The sequence below is a fragment of the Pipistrellus hanaki genome (genome assembly GCF_964339955.1).
Source record: "Pipistrellus hanaki genome assembly, chromosome: 16".
Taxonomy (NCBI): domain Eukaryota; kingdom Metazoa; phylum Chordata; class Mammalia; order Chiroptera; family Vespertilionidae; genus Pipistrellus; species Pipistrellus hanaki.
This window is the reverse complement of record NC_140518.1, coordinates 17,696,555-17,719,778: the sequence shown is the minus strand read 5'-3', so window position 1 is coordinate 17,719,778 and position 23,224 is coordinate 17,696,555. Positions and strand designations below refer to the sequence as shown.

Genomic DNA, 23,224 nt, shown 5'->3' with positions numbered 1-23,224 from the left:
GGAGGCCGAGCGGCAGACACGGCGGGGCTCAGGGCCGCACAGAGGCTGTGAGTCTGTGCTGGGCAGGAGGAGGGGACCGGGGCGCAGGCTGGGTGTCCAGCAGGGTCCCCCCTCCTCAGAGGTGTGCGTGCTGGGGGGGCAGCAGGGCTCTGCGAACTTCCCCGTCCGGATTCTGACCTCTGCCCCCTCCGCACCCGCGGGCCGGCCGCCGGGCCCCTCCCCAGGCCGGCGCCCCTGCCCGCCGGTCCCCGCCCCGCTCCCTTAGGCCCGCGGCCGCGCTCGGGCCCGGAGGAAGCGCGCGGGGCGGGGAGGCCGGCGGGGGTGTGTCGGAAGGCGGCGGCCGCGGGGTTTTATAATCCGCGGAGCCGGGCGGCGGGAGCACCGCGCACCGCGCCATGGGGGCCGCGCCGGGCCGCCCGGGGCCGCCGCCGCTCCTGCCGCCGCTGCTGCTGCTGCTGCTGCTGCTGCTGCCGCCGCCGCCCCCCGCGCTGGCGCTCGACCCCGACATGGAGCCCGGAGACTTCCCCGCGGACGAGGCGGGGGCGCAGCGCTTCGTGCAGAGCTTCAACCCCAAGGCCGAGCAGGTGCTGTACCGGAGCTCGCTGGCCAGCTGGGCGCTGGACACCAACATCACCGAGGAGAACGCGCGGCGCCAGGTGGGCGCGGGGCGGGGGCGGGGCGGGGCCCGGCGCCCAATCACAGCCCCGCGGCGGGTGGGGGGCGGGCAGTCCCCGCGGGGCGCGCGCCCCGGACCCCCAGGCCCTCCGCCCCCGCCCCCACCCCGGCCCATCAGACAGGAGGCGGCTGCCGGGCACGGTGCTGGGCACATGGTCCGTGCCAGGCAGGATCGGGACGATGAGGCTGGCTGCACGGAGACCTACTCCGCTCCAGGGCAGCGCCGGGGCGGGTCAGCAGCTTGGGGTCTCCGCTAAGGGCGCCCTCTGCTCCGAGCGCTGCTTTTCTCCGCTTGTTTCTGTCCCCGCTCATCCCGGTCCGTTCTCCCTTTCCTCCCCCTGCCTCTCTTGCCCCAATGTCTGCTCCACGCTCCCCTGGGGCAGAGGCCCCCAGTTCCTGGCCCCAGGGCCCAGGGGGAGAAGATCCTGCTCCCGGAGCCCTTGGCCTTCCTGCCCTCCCACACACACACCCCCCATCCCGTCTACACTCCCCTGCCCTCGCTGTGCTCGCAGGAGGAAGCCACCCTGCGCAACCAAGAGTTTGCCGAGGTCTGGGGCAAAAAGGCCAAGAAACTGTTCGACCCAATCTGGCAGAACTTCACGGACCCAATCCTGCGCAGGGTCCTGGGCGGCGTGCGCATTCTGGGCCCCGCCAACCTGCCCCTGAAGAAGCGGCAGCAGGTGGGCGCCGTGGCCGCGAGGGCGGAGGAAGCAGTGGCCGCCGCCTCCCAGCGGCCAGCGAGGCGGGGAGGGGAGCTGGGGAGGGCTGCATTAGTGCCCGATCCCCTGGGATCTGCAGAGAGAGCCACAAAGGCATAGAGGGGCTTCCTGCAGCACTGCTTCCCCTTGGAGATGGGACAGAAAGTTACTTAAAGTTACTTTATGCTACAGCAAGTATTATGGAGTAGAAAGCCCTAAAAGATGAAACAAGAGCCTTCAGAGTTTCCCCATAGGCAGGGTGGGTGTGTAGATGTCCTTAGGAAGAGGGAGGCCGTGAGAGGGGTTTGCCCTCCCTTCGAGGTGGGACCCGACCCCTAATCCCGGGACATTTGTCTCCACCTCCAGCCGCTTCCTTTCTTGGTCAGAAGTGCTCCCGGCGCCACTGAGTGGCCTGAACAAGCCACATCCCCTCTCTGGGACTTTTTTTTTTTCCTTTTAGCAAAGAGAGGAGGGACAGCCGGTGGTCCTGGGGCCATCCGTCACTAACAGGTTCTCAACTCTCCCCAGTACAACTCGCTGCAAATCCACATGAACAGGGTCTTCACCTCGGCCAGGGTCTGCTACCCCAACATGAACGAGAGCTGCTGGTTCCTGGACCCAGGTACAGCCCCGTCGCTGCTGTCGCTCTCGCCCTTCCCGTCACCCCACACCCTGGTGGGGTGCTTGCTTCACAGAGCTCCCAGCCTCCTGCCCCCCAGCGCATGGAGCGCCCTTGGCCTTGGGGGTATCGTGATGCTGAGGAGGCAGGTGGACGTGGAGCTCTGGCGAAGACCTCGTCACGGAAGTCTCCTAACAGGCCGTGCCTCTTTGTGTCTCAGACCTCATGCACATCATGTCTGCCACGCGGAACTACGGGCTGCTGCTGTACGTCTGGGAGGGCTGGCACAATGCCGTGGGCATCCCGCTGAGGCCCCTGTTCCAGGAATTCACTGCCCTCAGCAACGAGGGCTTTCGGGGAGATGGTGAGCATGCCCCGCCCGCCTCCCCCCCACCCCCCAGTGTGGGTGCCACCCTCCCCAGCTTGAAAGGTGCTCTCCCATCCACGGTCTCCACCGAGCCCAGCTCCCGAGGCAGGCAGAGCAGCTGGTGGGCTGGCTCCATCCACTGGCCAAAGGCCGCACAGATCGTGGATGGCAGAACCAATCTGCCTTCTACCAGACGACTGCTGTCTTGCCCTGACACCATCCCTCCTCCCTGCCCCTCCTGGCACTCCTCCCCTCCCCAGCATGCATCCTTGCCTCTTGGCGCTCCGGGATCTAGTCAGCTGGAGTTCAACCCCCTGGTTAGAAAGTTATAGGCCAGCATCCTCAAGCCAGCCTTTCCCCCGGCTGGCAGGTGCACAAGCCCTGAGCCAGGAGAGGGGGATGCTGGGAGGCGGAGGGTCAGAGCCTCAGGCCTGAGCTGCACACACACCCCGCCCCCCACCCCAGGCTTCGCAGACACAGGGGACTACTGGCGCTCCTGGTATGAGTCGCCCACCTTCGTGGAGGACTTGGAGAGCCTCTTCCATCGGATAGAGCCCCTCTACCTGAACCTCCACGCCTACGTCCGCCGCAAGCTGCACCAGCGCTACGGGGACAGATACATCAACCTCAGGGGACCCATCCCCGCTCACCTGCTGGGTAAGGGCCTGGCCTGGCCTCACACACGCCCCAGGGATTGTCCTCGCCGTCTCCTCTGGTAGAGCACCCCACTGGTCCCTCCCACACGCGTGAGCCCTTGCGGCTTGTCCCACGCTATCCTAAAGCAGGAGATCCTCATTATCATCCTGCTTGTCAGATGGGGACCTGAGGCTCGGGGCACAGGGCAGAGGGCTGGGCAGAGGCAGAGCCGGGAGACACGCTGAGGCTTTGATCCGGGGGGAGGGAGAATCACCGTCGTCTCTGCCCCAGGAAGCCTTCCCCGTGGCCCCTCCGCAGGCTGGGAAGGAGGGCTCCCGGCACCATCCGAAAGGGCCCGCAGCCTTCCCTGGCTCCTGCTTAGCACACAGGGCGCACCCAGAGCTCGGGACTATGCATGGACCGATGTGGAGGTCCCTGGCCTCAGCCCCAGGGTCCGGCCGCCGGGGGCCCCGGTGCTGCAGGGCCGGGCAGCGGGGAGCGAGCTTCCCTCCTTCCTCTCCGGCTTCCCTCCTTCCTCTAGGGGACATGTGGGCCCAGAGCTGGGACAACATCTACGACATGGTGGTGCCTTTTCCTGACAAGCCCAGCCTGGACATCACCAGTAAGATGGTGCAGAAGGTGAGGCAGGTGGGCCAGGGTGGGCCAGGGTGGGCCAGGGTGGAAGGGAGACAGGGGAGAGGGGCCAGGAGGGGTCTCATGCAGGAGACAGGTTGGTAGGCACTCGGTCCCTCCCTTTCTACAGAGCAGCAGCCTGGAGTGCGTGTACCAGCGAGGAGCTGGGCTCCATGTCCCCGGGGAGGGGCCAGCCCCTCTCCCCGGGCCCTCACAGGCGGGTGTGAGGAGTCCGCTTTGCCCATCTGCTCTGGTTGTTAGGGGCAATGCCTTCTGGGGAAAGAGGCCGCAGAGCAGACACACCCTCACGGGCAGGGAGCTGGCCTGGGTGGGCCACTCCAGACCCGCCCCGGGGCAGCCGGCCCCTGACCTGTCCCCACCCCCACCCCCACCCCCACCCCAGGGCTGGAACGCCACACACATGTTCCGGGTGGCAGAGGAGTTCTTCACCTCCCTGGGGCTGCTGCCCATGCCCCCGGAGTTCTGGGCAGAGTCCATGCTGGAGAACCCCAACGACGGGCGTGAGATAGTGTGCCATGCCTCCGCCTGGGACTTCTACAACAGGAAGGACTTCAGGTCTGGACGCGGGCAGGAGGGTGCTGGGGCTTCGGGACAGGCAGGCAGCCTGGGCACAGGGGACCCAGTCCCCAGGCCCAGCTCCGGCAGAGGAGTCGGTCTATGCCAGGGCTGCCATGGGGCCGCCCCCCTAGCAGCTTTCCCAGTTAGCCAACACTGCACCCTGGGATGAGGTGGGCTGGGGCAGGGCCAAGCGTCTGTATGTTTCCACCAGCGACACACAGGGCAGCCCTCTTCCCACGCTCCGGTCCCTGCCCTGCCCTGCCCTGCCCTTCACCCTCCCCCTCCCCCACCCCAGGATCAAGCAGTGCACGCGGGTCGCCATGGAGCAGCTGTCCACCGTGCACCACGAGATGGGCCACATCCAGTACTACCTGCAGTACAAGGACCAGCCTGTCTCCCTGCGCCAAGGGGCCAACCCCGGCTTCCACGAGGCCATCGGGGACGTGCTGGCGCTCTCTGTCTCCACGCCTGCACATCTGCACAAAATCGGCCTGCTGGACCAAGTCGTCAATGACACGGGTATGGGGGCGTCGAGGACCCAGCCAGCCCCACAGCAGGACTCCGCTGGCGCCTGCTCCCGATGGCCCTTCTCATTTCCGCTGCGTTGCTCAGGGCGGACAGGTTTGGGGGTCCATCTGAGGCCCAACACAGCCCTGCCCAACAGGGCCCCATGGTCTCAAAGACTGGCCCTCGCTTCTCTGCATGGGCTCCTCCCCCTGGCCGCTCCCCAGCCCCTCCTGATCCTTGCCAGACTCCCTTTTCTCCTCTGACCTCTCTCTTCCCATCCTCCAACAGAAAACGACATCAATTTCTTGCTGAAGATGGCGCTGGAGAAGATCGCCTTCCTGCCCTTCGGCTACCTGGTGGACCAGTGGCGCTGGGCCGTCTTCAGCGGCCGCACCTCTCCTTCCCGCTACAACTTCGACTGGTGGTATCTCCGGTGAGCACATGGGGACCCGGAAGGGCCTGGTGGCTGCCCCTCTTGGGCGAGCAGGAGCCTCCTGCTTCCGTCAGTCCCGGTCCCCTCCTCTCTCATGGCGTCTCCTTCCTTTCCCCACCGCCTTCTTTCCTGCCCCAAACTCCCTCCGCCAGGAGCCCTTCCTCCCCAGCTCATCCACTGGGGAGAGGGTGGCAGGTGGGAATGCCTGCCTAGCAGCCTTTGCTGCCAAGGCGGAATCAGCCATAGGCCGCACGTAGGTCCTAAGACAATCTCACCGTTTTCTTCTAGAGTCAAGTATCAGGGCATCTGTGCTCCAGTTATCCGAAATGAAACCCACTTCGATGCCGGAGCCAAATATCACATCCCAAACATGACACCGTACATCAGGTACTGTTGCCCCATCCAGTTCTGTCCCACCCTTCGCTCCCTTCCCCCTCCTCCTGGGGTGCTGCGCCCCCCCTCCCCCATGCCCAGGGCTTGTCCCCACAGTCTCCCCTGGAATTCGAGTGGAGCCAGGCTTGGTTCTCCCTTCTCCTCAGGTGGCCCCTGACTACCCTCTGCCCTGGGGAAAGCTGGATGGTGCCCGGGCAAAGGGCCCTCGCCAGCCCCCCTTAACACCCACCCTGTGCCTTCAGGTACTTTGTGAGTTTTATCCTGCAGTTCCAGTTCCATCAAGCCCTGTGCAAGGAGGCAGGCCACCAGGGCCCGCTGCACCAGTGTGACATCTACCAGTCCACCAAGGCAGGGGACAAGCTCCGGTGCGCGGGAGGAACTGGAGGGCGAGTGGGAGGGTTAGGGGAGAGGCTGGGGAAGACTGTGTCTGGGAGGCAACTGGCTGCTCCCCGGGACCCCACAGGGCCCGCCTGATTGGGTGGCGCCTTTCTTTCTCCCCCCTGCTTTCTTCCTCCCATCCAGTATTTATTAAGTGTGCCCAGAGCTGAGGCCCCAATGGCCATGTGCCCAGCCCCCTTCACGGAGATCCTAGGCCCCAGGGTCTTGATGCCACTGTTCCTGCAGTCCAGTGGGGGCAAACGTGGCCGGAGGTAGGGCAGGTGGGCCAATAGTGGCCTCTGGCCTGAGTCCCTGGTGCCCGTGGGGCCCGTTCTGCCCGTCAGGGAGGTGATGCGGGTGGGCTCCTCGCGGCCCTGGCAGGAGGTGCTGAAGGAAGCCATCGGCACAGACGCCCTGGACGCACAGCCACTGCTCAGCTACTTCCAGCCCGTCAGCCAGTGGCTACAGGAGGAGAACCAGCGGAACGGCGAGGTCCTCGGCTGGCCGGAGTATCAGTGGCAGCCTCCGCTGCCCAACAACTACCCACTCAACATTGGTAAAGCTCTGAGTGAGAGAGGGGCAGGCCTTAGGGCACATTCTCAAGTCTGGGCTCTGGAGCCCAGGCCCCCGTCCCAGTTCCTGGTCAGCTCCCCCCGCTGGGCCCTGGTGCCCAGCTCTGGAGGGCCAGGCAGCCCCTTCCCTCATCAGGAGATCCCTTGGGTGGGAATGGGACTGTCTTTCCCCCAGCATTCTAGAGAGGGTGTGCCCACCTCTAGGGTCCCCCAGGGGCAGGCGGACGCATCACACTGCTCTGTGAGGTCACACTGCAGGTTCCGCTCTTATTGGCCGGGGGCGGTGGCTGCAGGGCTCCGGTCTCCTGCGGCCATGGGCCAAGGTTGGGCTGGTCCAGGACTGCCCAGCCTCCTCTTCCTCTTCTTGCTCTGCTTTGGGCACCCCCTGCTGGTGGTCCTCAGCCAGGAGGTCACCCAGGGGACAACCAACCATGGAACAACCAGAATCCAGACAACTCACCAGGCAGCAACCAGCAGCCAGACAATCCCAAGCCCAAGCGGGACCAGTGGGTGGAGGGGGCAGGGCCTTGAGGGGGCGAGGAGGAGGGGACAGGGAGGAGGGAGGCCGGGGAGCGGCTCAGCACAACCACAGGAGAGGGCCAGGGGAAGCCTGGCTGTCCCCCTCCGCTCTGTCCCGCAGTCATGGTGACCGATGAAGTGACGGCCAGAAGCTATTTGGAGGAATATGACAAGAAGTCCCAGGTGGTGTGGAATGAGTATGCGGAGGCCAACTGGAACTACAACACCAACATCAGCAGAGAGACCAGCATGATCCTGGTAGGGGCCCACTCCACACCCACACTGGTGTGCGGGCTCTGGCCTTCCAAAACCCAAGGCAGTCCAGCACCCCCTCCCCCGGGCCCCTCAGTGCAGGGAGGCTGCTGGAATTGGTGAAAAACCCAGACGGAATATGTATATAGAACCATACTCAGGTTTGGATGGGCCTCTACTCAACGCCTAAACAGGTGGTATCTCCTTACCCCTCTGTTGCTAGTGAAAGAATGATTTGTACGCCAATAAGGGATGCTCAAGTCAGTTTTCTAAAAGATGAAAAGCCCCTGTGTGCCACCACGGCCAGGGCTCCCTCCCCTCCAACCTCCTTCCCGGCCTGCGTGGGGAGTGCAGGTTATACCCAGGCGAGCCGCCGAGAGCCAGCCTTTCTTCAAGATCACAGAGAGCCGGCCAGGGCTCCGTGCCCCGCACACCTGTGGCTCCATTTATTCCTCAGCTGCCCTGCGAACCAATGATCTCATCCCCGTTTATAGACGGGACCCTGAGGCTCAGGGAGGCCGGTCCCAGCGCTCACACCAAGCTGCCTTCATCCTAACAGCCTTTCCGATGTGGGGTGGGGCTCCCCTTCTCTCCCCTGCCAGGATATGTCCGTGGGCATCTGTTGAGGGGTGTGGACTGCATCTAGTGCAGGTCGAAGAGGGTCTGAGTAGGCAAAGGCAACAACTTGATAAAACTGCCTCCCCCAGTCCCTCAGGCTGCCCCTCCACAGCCCAGTCCTCCCTGTCCCTTCAGATGGAGAAGAACACGCAGATGGCAAACCACACGGTGGAGTATGGCACCCGGGCCAGGCTTTTTGACATTACCTACTTCCAAAACGCCACCCTAAAGCGGATGATACACAAGATTCAGGACCTAGAACGGGCAGCGCTGCCTACGGCGGAGCTGGAGGAGGTAGGTGGCTTGAGGAGGCGGCGGGGGGCGGGGGGGACAGGGAGAGGGCAGGGAGTGGAGGGTCCAAGGTCAGGACCAGGTCCCAGCTCAGAGTGAGCCTAGTATAGGGTCTGGCCTTCATGCTGCCGCCTCTTCCTGGATTTGTCAAGCCGTCCCATCTGCCTTGTGAGTGCGCCTACAGAGTAACTGAGAAGATAGCGCCTTAGGACCAGGTGCCCGCAGGTCCATAGCGCCCCCCCCCCCCCCCACACACACACACACACACACTGTGATGGTGCCGGGGGCGCAGGCAGCAGAGGGGTGCAGCTCGCTGCCTCTCTCCTTCCTCCTGCAGTACAACCAGATCCTGCTGAACATGGAAACCACCTACAGCGTGGCCTCCGTGTGCCTCCCGAACGGCACTTGTCTGCAGCTGGAGCCGAGTGAGCGCCCATGGGGACGGAGGGGGGTGGGCGGGGAGCTGGGGTTGGCACAGTGTTGGGGTGCTGGCCCATGAAAAGGTGTTTAGTGTTCCTGTCCCATGGGGTCAGCACGCCCAGGAAACTCACCTCCCTGTTTCCCACCAGGTGGGGCCTCCCTGCCACCGCTCAGACCCAGCACAGACTTCCTCTCGGTCCTAAGCCACCGCCTTGCCCACCCACACGCTCCCCCCAGGCCGCCAGGCCAGGGCCCCTCCGGGGTCTCCTTCCCCTCCCTGCTCTCTGCACTCCCAGCAGAGAATCTCTCAAATCTGTCTTCCCAGGACTCGGACTCCCAAATCAGAACAGGAACGCTAGTCACCTCCCCTTCCTGGTCCTCTGGGTCCTTTCCACGGCTTCCCCACCTTCTCTGGCACCTCCCCTGCCCGCCTCCCCCCAAACTGACGCCACAGCCCAGGCTGTTCCCACTTCACTCCCTGGACTGACCACCGACCGCCACGTCCTGCTGGAAAGGGTGGCCTGGCTGGTGCTTGTCCCTTCTCCCCTTTGGAAGAGCTCCCCCTGGACCCCCAAGGCCCTGCACACAGCAGGACACACCTCTCCCCTCCTGGCCCGCCCTTCCAGGCTTGGGGAGAAAAAGGCATAAACATTATTCCTAAGGAATCTCCACCCAGAAACAGTCTCTTCCTGGCCCTCTGCCCAACTCCCACATTAGAACAATGACAAATAGGAGGGGAAATGGAAAATAAACAGGAGAGAGAAACAGCGTCGGTGGACAGGGTTTGGCCTACGGGTTGTGTATATGGGTAGGCACGCAAAGTGTTGGAGGGGTATGTGCCGTGGGCATGCGTGTGTGTGTGTGTGTGTGTGTGTGTGCGCGTGCACACGTGTGATGTGCGTGTGCATGCGTATGTGTGTGCGCGTGTTTACGGAGCAGAGCATTGAAGGGAATGTAGCCCTGTCCTCCCCACCCCCCATGGACTAACCTCTGAATCCACGGCCAGGTCCTCAGGTCACTGAAAATTAGTAAAAACACAAAACATCCTCAAACGCAGAACCCTCACATCAGCAGAGGGCAGACGAGAAACTCTCCCAATACCATCTTTTCTAAACGAAACGTGGTGTGGACAACCCCACACGCTGCCCGAAGCGGCCCAGCTCGGGCCAGGCCAGGGAGGGAGGCTGACGTTGGTCTGAGGGGGGCTCCCGGCTCTGTGACATGGCTGTCAGCTCCATGCAATCCAAGCCACGGAGTCACCGTGGCCTTGACAGGACACACACCCAGACTTCCAGCTCCCTGCTGTTCTTTTATTCGATCCGGTCCGATTACAGTTTTAAAGATGCCCTGAGCCCCACGGAGACACGGGAATGAATGAAGTCACTCCCTGCTCAGGGGCCTCGCATTGATGTTTGGCTCCCCTGGAGGGCCGGCATTGTCCCCGCTTTGCAGATAGGGAAAGGGGTCCCGTGACTAGAGCGAGAACTCAGGTCTTGTGACCCCCAGGCCGGGGCTGAGAGCAGCTCTGGAGTCGGGGCCTTTGGATGGTGTCCCGGCTCAGCCACTTCCTGGGTGAGGACCCCGCCACGTCACCTACCTGCTCACATGAAAACAAGCACATTGGAAACCTGCGGTCACCTGGCGTGGTGTCCATGCAGCGCCACGCCCCGGGCCTGGCACCCTGGAGGCCCTGAGAGAGGGCCCCCCCTACTCCCATGCACTGGCCCTGCCCCCTGAGCAGCTGAATCCCAGCTCTGAGCTCCTGTGGCTGAGTCCGTCCGCCTTAGAAGGAGGTGGGAGGTGCGCCGAGGGCTGAGGGCTGAAGCCAGTGAACACCCCCTCCCCCAGATCTGACGAGTCTGATGGCCACATCCCGGAAATACGAAGAGCTGTTATGGGCCTGGAAGAGCTGGCGAGACAAGGTGGGGAGAGCCATCCTCCCTTTTTTCCCCAAATATGTGGAACTCTCCAACAAGGCTGCCCGGCTCAATGGTGAGTCCCTCCTACCGATATCCCTGGCTTTCTGGTCCCAGCCCCCCTGGGGCCCAGAGAGAGGTCCTCAGAGACCCTAAGCCCAATGAGACAAAGGCCCCTGAGGAGGTGGGGTGGTCAGGTGCCCGAGAGCCCGGCTCTGTCCCCTCTGCAGGCTACGCAGACACAGGGGACTCGTGGCGATCCATGTACGAGATGCCAACTCTGGAGCAAGACCTGGAGAACCTCTTCCAGGAGCTGCAGCCGCTCTACCTGAACCTGCACGCCTACGTGCGCCGGGCGCTGCACCGCCACTACGGGCCCCAGCACATCAACGTGGAGGGCCCCATCCCGGCGCATCTGCTGGGTGAGGGCAGGCGCTGGGCCTTCGGGAGGAGAGAAGACAGGTGCCAGTGTCGGGGAGGGTGGGTCCAGCGAGCAGAAGGCAGGCAGGGGAAGGTCTGCAGCGGGCGCTGCAGGCTGGCAGAGCACAAAGACTTGAGCCTGGAGGGAATGTTGCCAAAGCTGAGTGTGTGTGTGTGTGTGTGTGTGTGTGCGCGCGCGCGCGCTTGCCTTTGGTATCATATTTGCTACAGATACACATGGTACAAGTCACATGGGTGAGATAGTTCTTAATCTTGCCACTGGGAGCCCATGTCACCCATCACAGCTCAAGGCAGCCTGATACAGAGGGTGAGGAAGGAGCTGTGGGGGGGCTGAGGCCTCACCGAGGTGGGGGAAGGGGTGTGTGTGAGTGCAGCCTTGAAAGATGAGGGGCTCTGACAGGTGGAGAAAGTCGTGGCAGGGAGGCGAAGGTGGACACAGCATTCAGTCTAAGGCAGTTAGGAGGCCAGAGGACACTGAGAGTGTAGATCCACCTCAGCTGTCGGACCTCCCTTCGGGGGCTGTAAATGCAATGCCCTTACCACATGGAGTAGGCAGTGGAAGACACTCACTGCTTTGTGCTTCAGACTCCACCTCATGTCAACTCAGGCTTCATCTCTTTTGGCTAGGAACCATTCTGGACCTTTCCACGCATTCTGAATAACTTCCTTTCCTCCAGTCCTCTCGTGTCCTAAGGGCAAAGGCATCAACCTCTCCTGAAGGCGGGTGGGACCGCATAAACCAACCTCAGGCAGCGTGGGGGGGACACAGTCGTGACTGGTCGGGAGTGCAACCTGCCTGCCTGCCTATAAGCCCTAGCCCCTTCGCTTAGGGGCCCTGGGCCCTGGGCAGGTTCCTTGCCTCTCAGTAAGTGGTGGCCATGTGCACGTAGATGTGCCAAAACTTGTATATCTGTACCCAGTTGCTAGTCACACTGGTCTTCACTGGTCAAGGGACCACCTTGACTCTCTGATGGCAGCAAGGATCTCCCCCATGAGCCAGGAAAGTGGGCTGGGTGTGTGGACTGAAGACCATGTATGTCTGATGCCCAAACAGTAGGAACTCAAGAGATACATTATGATCAGCAGGACTGGCATCTACTTCCCTCTCCCTGCATGATGGTGCTGAGCCCAAGAAGTAACACCTCTCTCTCCTGTCTCATCCCCTACCCGTTCTCCAGGGAACATGTGGGCCCAGACCTGGTCCAACATCTATGACTTGGTGGTTCCCTTCCCTTCAGCCCCCAGGATGGATGCCACGGAGGCCATGATAAAGCAGGTCTGCCCCTGTTCTCTCTGGACACGCTTGCTCTTCCAGAGGGGCCCCAGGGCACAGAGGCGGGAAGACCCTGTCTTGGGGGGCGGGCCCTTTGAGCCAGTTCCTCTGGCTTGGCCCTCCTTCAGCACTCTCCCCCGCTGGGGCACACAGTCTGTTCCCAATGTGGGCAGCGCTCCCTCGGTTTGCAGGGCTGGACACCCAGAAGGATGTTTGAGGAGGCAAACAATTTCTTCATCTCCTTGGGACTGCTGCCCGTGCCCCCCGACTTCTGGAACAAATCGATGCTGGAGAAGCCAACCGATGGGCGGGAGGTGGTGTGCCATGCCTCCGCCTGGGACTTCTTCAGCGGCAACGACTTCAGGTGTGTCCGAGGGACTTCCCCCTGAGCCCATGGGCAAGGGGACGAGCCAAGGAAAGGCTCCCCTGCGTGCCCTCGCAGCCAGAGCGAGCGGAAACAGGTGCAGAGGCCAGAGTTGAGATGGAAGGTCCAGAGGATGGGGCCTGGCCTCAGCGTGGCCACTGGCTCCTGGCTGTGGGGGCCTTTTCAAATGCCAGCCGGCTCTGCCAGCCTGGTCAGTCGTCAGCACCCACGATCCCAGTCGTGGGTGTGAGCTGCCCAGCCTTCCCTCACTCTGGGGAGGCCTGTGCATACAGATGGCCCTCTCCTTGGGTGCATGCGCCTTGACACAGGGAGACACATGAGGGCATGGGTGACTTCACACAGACCCACCTTCCCTGAGGCTTAAGAGCTATCTTCATCAGAGGATGTTTCAATTAGCTGGCTCTCTAAACAAACTACCTCAACACGTAGCAGTATAATACAACAGTTTGATTATTCTTATGATTTCATCGGTCAGGCAGCGCAGTGGAAAAGGCTTGTCCCTGCTCTGCAATGCTGGAGACCACAGCGAGGGTAGCTCTGATGGCTGGGGGGCTCCATGAGGCCATCTGTCTGTGCCTTGGTTTTAGCTCTTGGTTTGGGTCCTCGGTTTTTCTCCATGTGGCACATGCTGGGGCTGGAATGTTCAAGCTGGCTTTTGTCCTCACACGCTGAGTCGGGATGACGGGGCAGCTGGGGGCTGGAGGGTCATTTCTCTCTCCATGCTAGCTTGGGCTTCCTCACAGTATGGCAGTCAGGCAGTAGGATTTCTTACCCGCATCCCCCATAGCAGAAGCAGGAATAGCCAGGTCTTTTCACGCTGAAGTCCAAAGCTAGTACAGATTCCATTAGCTAAAGCAAGGCCAACCTAGACTGAAGAGAAGGGAAAGAAGACCCCACATCTTAGGAGGGAATGTGGCAAAAACGATCTGTGACAGCAGATGCAGTGTCTCTTACGAGGAAAGTGGACACAGAGCGTTCACAGGATCACTGGCCTTGGCCTTTCCTTCAAAGGCATGAGAAGAGGTGGGAGCGCTTTTAGGGGTTCTCCCTTGTCGGGGAGTCATGGGAGAAGGTGGACAAACCTAAGCCTCATGGTCACCAAGAAGCTGGGCAGCTCTTCCCCTTCCCAATAGAATGGCAGAAAAAATTGGGGTCAACTGACCTGAAAGGCTCTGCTCGAGGGAGACGTTCATTGGCTCATGAAAGAGAATGCGGAAAGGTGGAGAGAAAGGTGGAACCTCTGGCTTGGATGGCGCTGCATATGCCATTTCAGTCCTGGCCATTAAAGTCAGAAATATGTTTGCTGGTGTTGGGTACACGAGACACAGAACAGCTCAGACACTGGGAGAGCAAAAACATGTGCACGAGAAATCACAAAAACCACATTCTAGAAAGTCCTACGCTGACCATAAAGGAGTGTCCCAACCCCTCTAGAGCGACCACGTTGCACAGCCAGAAAGTAACATGGCCATGTGGGCTGGAGTTGTTCACAACAGCTGGAGACGGAAGAATGTCCTGGATGACTATACTCCAGGGGCTTCCAACCCCCAGATTTCCTCTTTCTCATGTTCACTCCAAGTCTCCTCTTGGCTTTCTTTCCCATAATGCTGTGTTCCCCGCTTACAGCAGGCGGTGGGGGTCTGTTTGCAATAAGGACAGCAGGTCCCTTTGCCTCGGGGCTCCTCGCTGTCCCCTTTCACACCCTCTTCCCACCCCCATGTTCCCAGGATCAAGCAGTGCACCACCGTGAGCATGGAGGACCTGGTGGTGGCCCACCACGAGATGGGCCACATACAGTATTTCATGCAGTACAAGCACTTGCCTCTGACCTTCCGGGAGGGCGCCAACCCGGGCTTTCATGAAGCCATTGGGGATGTGCTGGCCCTCTCCGTGTCTACCCCCAAGCACCTACACAGCATCAACCTGATGAACAGCGATGGTGGCAGCTATGGTAAGGGAAGAACAGGAGATCCCAGTGGACTGAGGGACCAAGAAGGGGCAGGGAGCTTGTGAGGTGGGGAGAGGGGACTGCATGGCCCCTCGGGAGAGGTTGGGACAGGGCCATGGGGAAGAAGGAAGGCCCCCAGCAGGGTAAGCCAGGAGGATGGAACCCACAGACCATGCCAAGAGGCAGGTCACAGGAGCCAGATAGGTGCAGCTCTCTCCTTCCTCTCCCCGCTTTGCACACCCCTCACAGCCGAGCTGCTAGGACATGGCAGGAGGCAGGTGAGGTTCTGATCTGGAATCCCTTTCCTTGGCAGAGCAAGACATCAACTTTCTGATGAAGATAGCACTCGACAAGGTCGCCTTCATCCCCTTCAGCTACCTCATCGACCAGTGGCGCTGGAGGGTGTTTGATGGAGGCATCACCAAGGAGAACTACAACCAGGAGTGGTGGAGCCTCAGGTTCTAGAACATTCCTTTGGGGGTGTAGGCTGGGGACGTCTCCATGGGTGTCTGTATGTGCCTGCGTGTCTGTGTATATAGCATCTAAGTGTGCATTTGTGTGTGTATATGTGCACATGGGTCTTTGTGTGTAAGTGATGGACTACATAGGGGTAGGGGTAATTGTGCACAGAGACGCTGCATGCTGGAGTGTGCAATGCCCAGGGCAGCCCCAGGTGCAGAGACCCTCCTTCAAGTCAAAAATGCCAACCCTCCCTGGCTTGATTCTCCCCATACCCTTTCTCCAATCTGTCTTCTACCTTGACAGGCTGAAGTACCAGGGCCTCTGTCCACCAGTGGCCAGGTCTCAAGATGACTTTGACCCAGGGGCCAAGTTTCACATTCCTTCAAGTGTGCCTTACATCAGGTAACCAGGGAAAGGGAGGAGGCCACGCAGTGTTCAAACTGCTGTCACTGCCATGTGAGGTCAGGGGGACCTGGGAGGCCTGCCTGCACTGGACTGCGTGCCTGAGCCACTCACCTGCAACCAGGGCGCTGACCATTGCTGCATATATATATGTGTGTGTGTGTGTGTGTGTGTGTGTGTGTGTGTGTGTGTGTCGAGAGCTTCTACCCTGCACAAAGTTGAAAACAGAAACTCTACTATAACTGGTTAATGGTTACAAGACCTGGGTTGGGTAGTTAACATTATTAGACGTGACCCATGGCTAGATCATGCCCTGACCACTGTTCCTCTGTTTTGTTTTGTTTTGTTTTGTTTTTCTTTTCTTAACAAGATTGTGATTCCCCTACTTTAAATGTTGAACATGTTGCCTGTGGTATCATGTGAGTTGTTCCTGGAAGACCATCTATACACTGAAACTAGGAGTAGAGACTCCGGTAGATGGGGAGGCTGCATTGGCAGAGGCATGGAGTCCTGGGCTTGGAGTCAGACAGAACTGGGTTCAAATCGTGTTTCCACTCTTTTTTCTTTTTTCTTTCCTTACACGTGTTCCTCAGCGTCTACATCATTTCCTCAATTTGTAGCGAAAGTGAACTTCCAAACATACTGTCCAATACAGAGCAGGCTTGGGGAATGGTGGCCCTTACCCACCACTATGAAACTGCTCTCTGAAGTGACATGTGTGAACCCACTAGCGCCATGAGTCTGCCGCAGTCACACGAAGGTGTCCAGTACAGCCCTTTTCCCTCTGTGCGTACGGGCTACATGGGTAGCTGCAGGATCTGGAGTCCTCCTGGGAGGCAGGGGTCTGGGGAGGCCTCAGGTGGAGTTCCAGGTGCCCCTGGACTGTATGTAGCACAGGCCACCGTGAGGCAAGGCGCAGAGGGCTGAAAGCGCTGCCCCAGGAGGGCCGTGCCTCCATCCAGACCTTGCCTCCCATGGCCCCTGGAAGCCCACTGGTGGAGGGCCCACTGCGCCACCTTTCCACCCAAGCAGCCAGCATGACGGCGGCACCAAGTCAGTAACGAAGGTCTAAATAAGCATGGAGTGGGTGAATTGTGTCCCCCGGGGTCCAGCAAGGGAAAGAGAGCCTGCTCAGATGCTCTGAGTGGGCAGGGGACTGAGGAGATTCAAGGACACCTGGGAACAGGCCTGACCTTGACAATGTGCCAGGATGACCCGTAGGGAGGGCTTCCACCCACCTTCTCCACTGGTTTCCAGACTTCCAAGCTTTCGCACAGAAGCCAGGCCCACGTGGTGAGCTTCCGAGCTCAGCATAGATAATTCTCCAGGCAGGGCCGGCGAAGGAGACTCATTCCCGATTCTGACCAGCAGCTTTGGCAAAGCGCTTTTAGGAAACACCAGGAAAGTCAGTGGCACATGGCTTGTGCCCAGCATTCAAAGTGGGAGCCTTTGCTGTTTGTTTGGGACATTCGGAATCCCTGCAGACTCAGAGGTGGCTCCAGCCCTGACCAGCTGCTTTCTACCAGCGACTCCCTGCGGCTTTGGGATCAGGGAGATCACTGGGCCGGCTGCCCTGCTCAGAGCCCTGCCAGATAGGCGTGACCCTTTGGCCAACACCTGGCCTCTACTTGCACCTCCCCCAGGGACGGAGACTGCCCTGACCCTCCTCTCCCAGGAGGGAAGGGGCCTGGGTGACTCTGAAGGCCGGCATGGATTCACCCTGACATCCTGGCTGTAATGGGAGCTGGGGTATCAGGGGCTATGGCACAGGCTCCGCCCCCAGCCACGCCCCCTCCCCTCCAGGTACTTCGTGGGCTTCATCATCCAGTTCCAGTTCCATGAGGCGCTGTGCCAGGCGGCTGGGCACAAGGGCCCCCTGCACCAGTGTGACATCTACCAGTCCAAGGAGGCGGGGAAGCGCCTGGCGTGAGTCTGCCCTGGGCTTCCTGTCGCTGTCCCCTGCCCTCTGACCCCTCAGCCTTCAGGAGCCGGGTGGGACGCTCTGGGCACACCTGCCTCTGTGGTGCTTGGGCCGGAACGCCCAGGTGGAGCCCATGAGTGGCGATGAGCCCTCCCCAGAGGAAGCCAGGGCCTCCTGGGCCCCGGCCGCCCCTCGCCCAGCCCCGCTGTGGAGGTGGGGTTAGGGGGCCAGGCTGAGGCAGGAGGGCCAGAGAGCCTCCCCCCCGGTCCTCTGACTCGGTGTCCCTTCGCTGGCGCTGCCCAGGGACGCCATGAAGCTGGGCTACAGCAAGCCGTGGCCCGAAGCCATGCAGCTGATCACGGGCCAGCCCAACATGTCGGCCTCGGCCATCATGAACTACTTCAAGCCGCTGCTGGACTGGCTCCTCACCGAGAACGGGCGGCACGCGGAGCACCTGGGCTGGCCTCAGTACAACTGGACGCCGGACTCCGGTACCAGCACCCCCTCCTCTGCCCCGGCGGCCCCGCCCCAGCCCCCGCCTACAGCGGCCTAGGGGAGCCGGCCGCCCTGCCCCCTGCCCAGCCCCTGCCTCCCCCCTGCCCTCTGCCTTGCCCACCGCCCTGCTCTCCTTGCTTCTCCTGCCCAGCTCGCAGAGAAGGCTCCTACCCGGGCAATGGCCGAGTCAACTTCCTAGGCCTGAACCTAGAGGAGCAGCAGGCCCGCGTGGGCCAGTGGGTGATGCTCTTCCTGGGCATCACCCTGCTGGTGGCCACCTTGGGCCTCACCCAGCGGCTCTTCAGCATCCGCCACCACACCGTCCACCGGCCCCACCGCGGGCCCCAGTTCGGCTCCGAGGTGGAGCTGAGACACACCTGAGGTGATGACCGGGCCGCGCAGGCCAGCTGGGGAGCATCGGCCACTGAGACACTGGGATAGGGACCTGGGGCGGGCCCCGAACCCCCCACTCCTCTCACCGCTCACCCCAGCCCTCCCTCCCCCTCCTGCCCCGACCCTCCTCCCCTTCTGCCTCCAGTTCTGCGCTGAGAATCCGTCCTCCAGACCCAGAGCCACCGTGACCCCTGCCCCGGGGTCCCCGGGCATCAGGCCACCTAACAAGAAACCCCGTCCCAGTCTCTCTGCGAATACAATTAAAGGTCCTGCCCTCCCGTCTGAGTCTGTGTCCCTCGCTGGGAAGCCAGGAACAGGGTCAGGGATGCTCTCCCACCCCCTGGCAGTCAAACGGGTCATTTCAATGGGCGTCTTCATCCTCCTCCAAGAAGAGCCTGGGAAAATGCCCCCGGAGCTCTGGCCCGGGCACCACCCCGCAGCGCCCACGCCTGCCTTCCCTCCCGCCCAGGCAATCGGCCAGTGTCCTGCCTTGGCAGTCAGCCCCTGCCTGGCTGGGGCACCAACCCAGGAGGACTCTGGGAAGCAGACATTCTGGCCTCCCCACCTCACATTTCCATGTGCTGGGGAGTCCCAACCCCAGCTGTTCCCATATATGGCCACGTCCTCGGAGGGGTGGCTCCCCTGGGGGAAGGTGCCTTGCATGTGCCTGACTCAGGAGGGAGCAGAGCTGGCCCCGTGGCCACCTCAAGCTCCTACCCCACCAGCTCCCTGTCCCCTTACAGTATGCTCCGGCCAGGCCCCTTTGCCCATGGGGCTCCCAGCCAGGCCCTTTGCCCCAGCCGGAGGAGGGCCCTGAGTGCCGGAGCACGGCAGGAGCCAGCGCACCCCCAGGAACTCCCTGCCAGGTGCTGCCCCCGCCTGTGGCCCCAGCGCATGCCCTCACCCTGAGCCTCCCCTCAGGAGGCCAGTATGGATTTGAGAGAGTGTCATTTTGAGGAACACATTTTCATAGCTTTTATGTTTACTGTAGAAAATTTGTAAAATGCAGAAAACTTTAAAGAAATAAAAACCCTTTATGTTGATAAGAGAGCAGCACTGTGGACATGTTGGTGTCTATCTTTCCAGGCGTTTTCCTCAGCCCATAGCTGGAATGGCTCACACTGTACTCAGTTGTGAATCCTTTTCCCCACTAGCAGGACCAGGTTTATTTTTCAAACATGTAAATGCCAAACCTAGAATCTGGCCAAATGGAAGTGGGTCTGTTTTCCAGGACCCTGGGCTTCCACAGCCAGCCTGGCCCCTGCCAGACCCAACCCTATACCTGTCCCAATATTCTTTTTGCTCCCCCATTTTCAGCTGCCGTGTGTGTGTGTGTGTGTGTGTGTGTGTGTGTATCGATACTTGTGTGTGCATATATCTGCGTGTATCTGTGTGTGTATGTGTGTCTGTCTGTCTGTCTGTGTGTGTGTTTCATGTAGATGTGGTTGTACAGCCCTGTTCCATGGGGCAGGATGTGGAGTTGAGGTATTTGGGATATGCAAGAGGGTGGAAGTTTACAATTACTTAGGGCAATGGAATTTATAAACATATTCTCTAAATAGTTCCAAACCTCTCCATCAATAGAGTTAATTACCTCCTCCCCAGCCTGATGTTTTGAAAGCTCTTTGTCTGCCAGGCAGAGGTCATTGTCACATTCCCCCTTTCCTATCTCCCTGATGAGGTTCATGCTGCCTGTGAGAGTGTGTGGGCAGGGTGAGGGCACCAGCATTCGACACCCAAAGGCCTAAGCTGCAGAGGGAGGGCAAAGAAACGTAACATTGTGGTCAGCCTGGCCGGCCTTATCCACTGGGCCTTTGAAATATTTAAATTGTTCAGACTCCCGTTGTTGCCTCCAAAGGCCCAGTGGATGGGGAGGAGGCCCCGTCTACCCGGGAGGTGGCAGAAGAGGAGGTGTTGACAGCCGTTAAGACAGGCCATTCCAGCGTTCAGCCTACTGGTGGCTCAAGTCTGAGCCCTTCCCTGTGCTGAGCCTGCCAGGCATCGGCCCCTGGGTGACCAGCCTTTTCTTTACCTTCGTGGGTCAAAGGTGGTTATGGTTGCTTGGCAGTTTCTCAACCCACTCTCAACCCCCACACTTGACAGATGAATGGATAATGAAAACGTGACTACATATACAACAATGTGGATGGACTTGGAGGACACTGTGTTAAATGAAATAAGTCAGAGAAAGACAAATACTCTATGATTTCACTTATATGTGGGATAATATAAATAAATAAAAACTTTTAAAGAGAAAAATTGGAGTTGCCAGAAGTAGAAGCTGGGAGGAGGGGTGAAACGGGTGAAGGTGGTCAAAAAGCCTAAACTTCCCGTTATAAGTCCTGGGATGTGATAATGTACCCATGATGACTATAGTTCAAAAAAAAAAATACTATGTTTTATTAATCACTGAAGCAGGAGGGGGGATTTAGTTTAACTGATTTTTCTGTTAAGTTTTAAATACATTTTTATCATAACAGGTCATAATTAGAGGGCTGTTTGGTCAGTTTCTCTGGTAATAATGTCAGCTTGTGTGAAGGGGTGTGAGGCTGTGGGTACACTGGGCTGAGGATGGTGAATAAATGGGACACAGGAGGAGATAGTCTGGGTGTGGAGGAAAGTGAGTCTGGAGAAGGAATGATATGTAGCCCTGGCTGGTGTGGTTCAACTGGTTGCAGTATCATGCTGTACATCATCATGCTGTTCAATTCCAAGTCAAGGCACATGCCCAGATTGTAGGTTCAATCCCTGGTCAGGGCATATGCGAGAGGCAAACAATAGATGGGAAGCAACTGATATCTCTCTCTCTCTCTCCCTCTCTCTCGCTCTCGCTCTCGCTCTCGCTCTCGCTCTTCCTGCCCCCCCCCCCCACCTTCTCTTAAAGAAAAAGAAAAAAAAGAGCCCTGATTCTCCTCTTGGCTCTGTCACTAACGAGCTGTGTGAACTAGATCCTGTGTTCACCATTGTGGATCTCAGCATTCTTACCTGTAAAACGGGGACAGTTAAACCAGAAGGTGGGTGGGGCTTTCCAGCTCGGACATTTCCTAACTGACCCTCTAGACCCTGATGTCACACTATGGAGCCACATCATGACTGGCTTATAGCTCCTCCCACCTTTGCTGTTCTCTTGGTCATGGACACAAGATGGACTTGCCTGGACCTTCCCTACTTGCCATGGCTCAGGAGTGAGGGTGAACAGAGCTCAGGTGGGGCATGGGATCAGACAAGGAGACCAGGCAGGGGCAGGCCGCTCCCAGGATGGTTTAATGCCCACTTCCTTCTCTGCAGACAAGCTCTACAATGAGACCGTGGCAAAGTCATTCCTGCAGTTGTATGAGCATATAACCAAGACTGTGTGGAACCAGTTCATGGAGGCCACCTGCAACTATGTCACCAGCATCACCAAGAAAAATCGAGAAGAGATGGGATAGCACTTGCAATCCCAGCCCCTTCTCCCCTTGCCTTCTGCCCCCCCCTCCCCCCCTGTCCAGAGTTACAGGAAAGAGAGAAGTCCCCAGTCTCCAGGCCCTTGGTGACACTAAACACTCTCTGGGCAAGAATCTCTCACTGCTTTCCTCTTGTAACCATTTCCTGCTTGCCTTTAGAGACCCAGACCTCCTCTCTTCTCCCTCTTACCAAATCTTCAATGATTCTGAACCCTTAAAGTGTGCCCTGGGAGGAGGTTGGAGGACTGTGGCCCTGGAGCTCAATGTGGGACCCGTACTCCCCTGTCCCATCACTTCCCATGACAAATATGGTGACCCTCCTTCCAGCTGCACAAGGAGGAGAGATCCCAGCACACGCTGTGCTTTGGCACCCGGGCCTGTCTGTTTAAGAGCACCAGGTCCCAGGGCCCAACCGTGAAGCGCATGCTGAGTAAGCTGCAGAACAAAGGCAAGGCAGCCCTGCCAGACAAGCTCCCGGAGGTGATGAGTGGAATCCCCAGGCCTCCAGGCACCTGCTCCCCACCCCAGGGGGTGATAGGCTGCCGCTGGGGAGCCAGGGCAGGATTGAGGTTGGCAGGGCAGGGTCAAAGCATCCTCTGGGGAGGAAGGAAGCAGAGGCTGCTGGGAAGATGCCTCAACCATCTAGTGGGGCAGGCCCATAGCTCAAGTTTGCTGGCCACAGCTTGGTTTGGGGCGACTATGAAGGGCCTGCTAGCTCTGCACAGGCCTTTATGATTATTTGAACCTTTACAACCCATAGTCATTCATAAAGGAAGAGCATGCACCTCACGGTCACACAGCAGCCCTGGGCTCGCAGAGCTGGGCACTCCATCCTTTGTCTTTTCACCCTCCCACCCCTCCCCCAAACTCTCACCAGTGGGAAAGGCAGAATCTTGACCTTGTACCTCTCCAAGGGCACATCTCACCAGCTATTGGAAGCACATGAAGGGGCCCTTTTTCACCCACCACCACCTGAATGATGCAGACTAGGGGCTGAGGGAGAGGGGTGGCAACGCTCCAGGCCTTGATCAAAACCCTGTCATCTGGGAGAGGAGTCTCCAACTCTCTGTCAAGCTCAACGGATGATCCAGAAGTGCTAGTGAGCAAACAATGAGCCTTTTCGTAGACTGTGTCTCATCCCAGGGATTGGTCATTTTACCCACATTTAACAGACACACACACCCCCCCACACACACACACACACACACACCTCACTCCCCCATTTTACAACAAGCTTCAGTGACAATTAGTCACCGTCACACAGCTTGGAAGGCCAAAACCAACCCTGAGCCTGAAAGAGATTAGGATCTGTCAGTGACTATTTCCAAGTCCTGCCACCAGTTCTCTGACCTCTAAATCGTGGTTTCCTTGTCTGTAGAATGAGAATAATGGCAGTGTTATGCCACAGGGATGTGACTGTATTCTTGGTACTGCTTGCTAAATGAAACAACCTTGTTGACTGGTCTAAACTGGCCCCCATCACTAGGATGCAGGTAGGGACCTTGCCTGGCTGGTTCCCTCCTGTATCACCAGAATAGGGTCAGTATTGAGA

The 23,224-nt window shown here is 59.5% G+C and overlaps 1 protein-coding gene across 1 annotated transcript; it reads left to right on the top strand.

Annotated features, from left to right (window-relative positions):
- The first annotated feature begins 293 nt into the window (after positions 1 to 293).
- Positions 294 to 19,278, top strand: ACE (angiotensin I converting enzyme). The gene is made up of 25 exons (XM_084862189.1): positions 294 to 656; positions 1,188 to 1,355; positions 1,902 to 1,995; positions 2,213 to 2,356; positions 2,825 to 3,016; positions 3,537 to 3,634; positions 4,032 to 4,204; positions 4,503 to 4,726; positions 5,003 to 5,147; positions 5,436 to 5,534; positions 5,783 to 5,905; positions 6,263 to 6,474; positions 7,131 to 7,267; positions 8,015 to 8,173; positions 8,508 to 8,595; positions 10,439 to 10,582; positions 10,737 to 10,928; positions 12,126 to 12,223; positions 12,412 to 12,584; positions 14,333 to 14,556; positions 14,867 to 15,011; positions 15,319 to 15,417; positions 17,221 to 17,343; positions 17,642 to 17,829; positions 17,985 to 19,278. Exons 1-25 carry the CDS (start codon positions 396 to 398, stop codon positions 18,212 to 18,214), a joined length of 3,933 nt encoding a protein of 1,310 aa, XP_084718315.1. The 5' UTR covers positions 294 to 395; the 3' UTR covers positions 18,215 to 19,278.
- Positions 19,279 to 23,224: the final 3,946 nt, after the last annotated feature.

Coding starts and splice junctions, on each gene's coding strand:
- ACE (XM_084862189.1), top strand. CDS start 396: ATGGGGGCCGCGCCGGGCCGCCCGGGGCCGCCGCCGCTCCTGCCGCCG. Junction 3,017..3,536: donor CATCCCCGCTCACCTGCTGG/GTAAGGGCCTGG, acceptor TCCTTCCTCTAG/GGGACATGTGGGCCCAGAGC. Junction 15,012..15,318: donor CAGGAGTGGTGGAGCCTCAG/GTTCTAGAACAT, acceptor CTACCTTGACAG/GCTGAAGTACCAGGGCCTCT.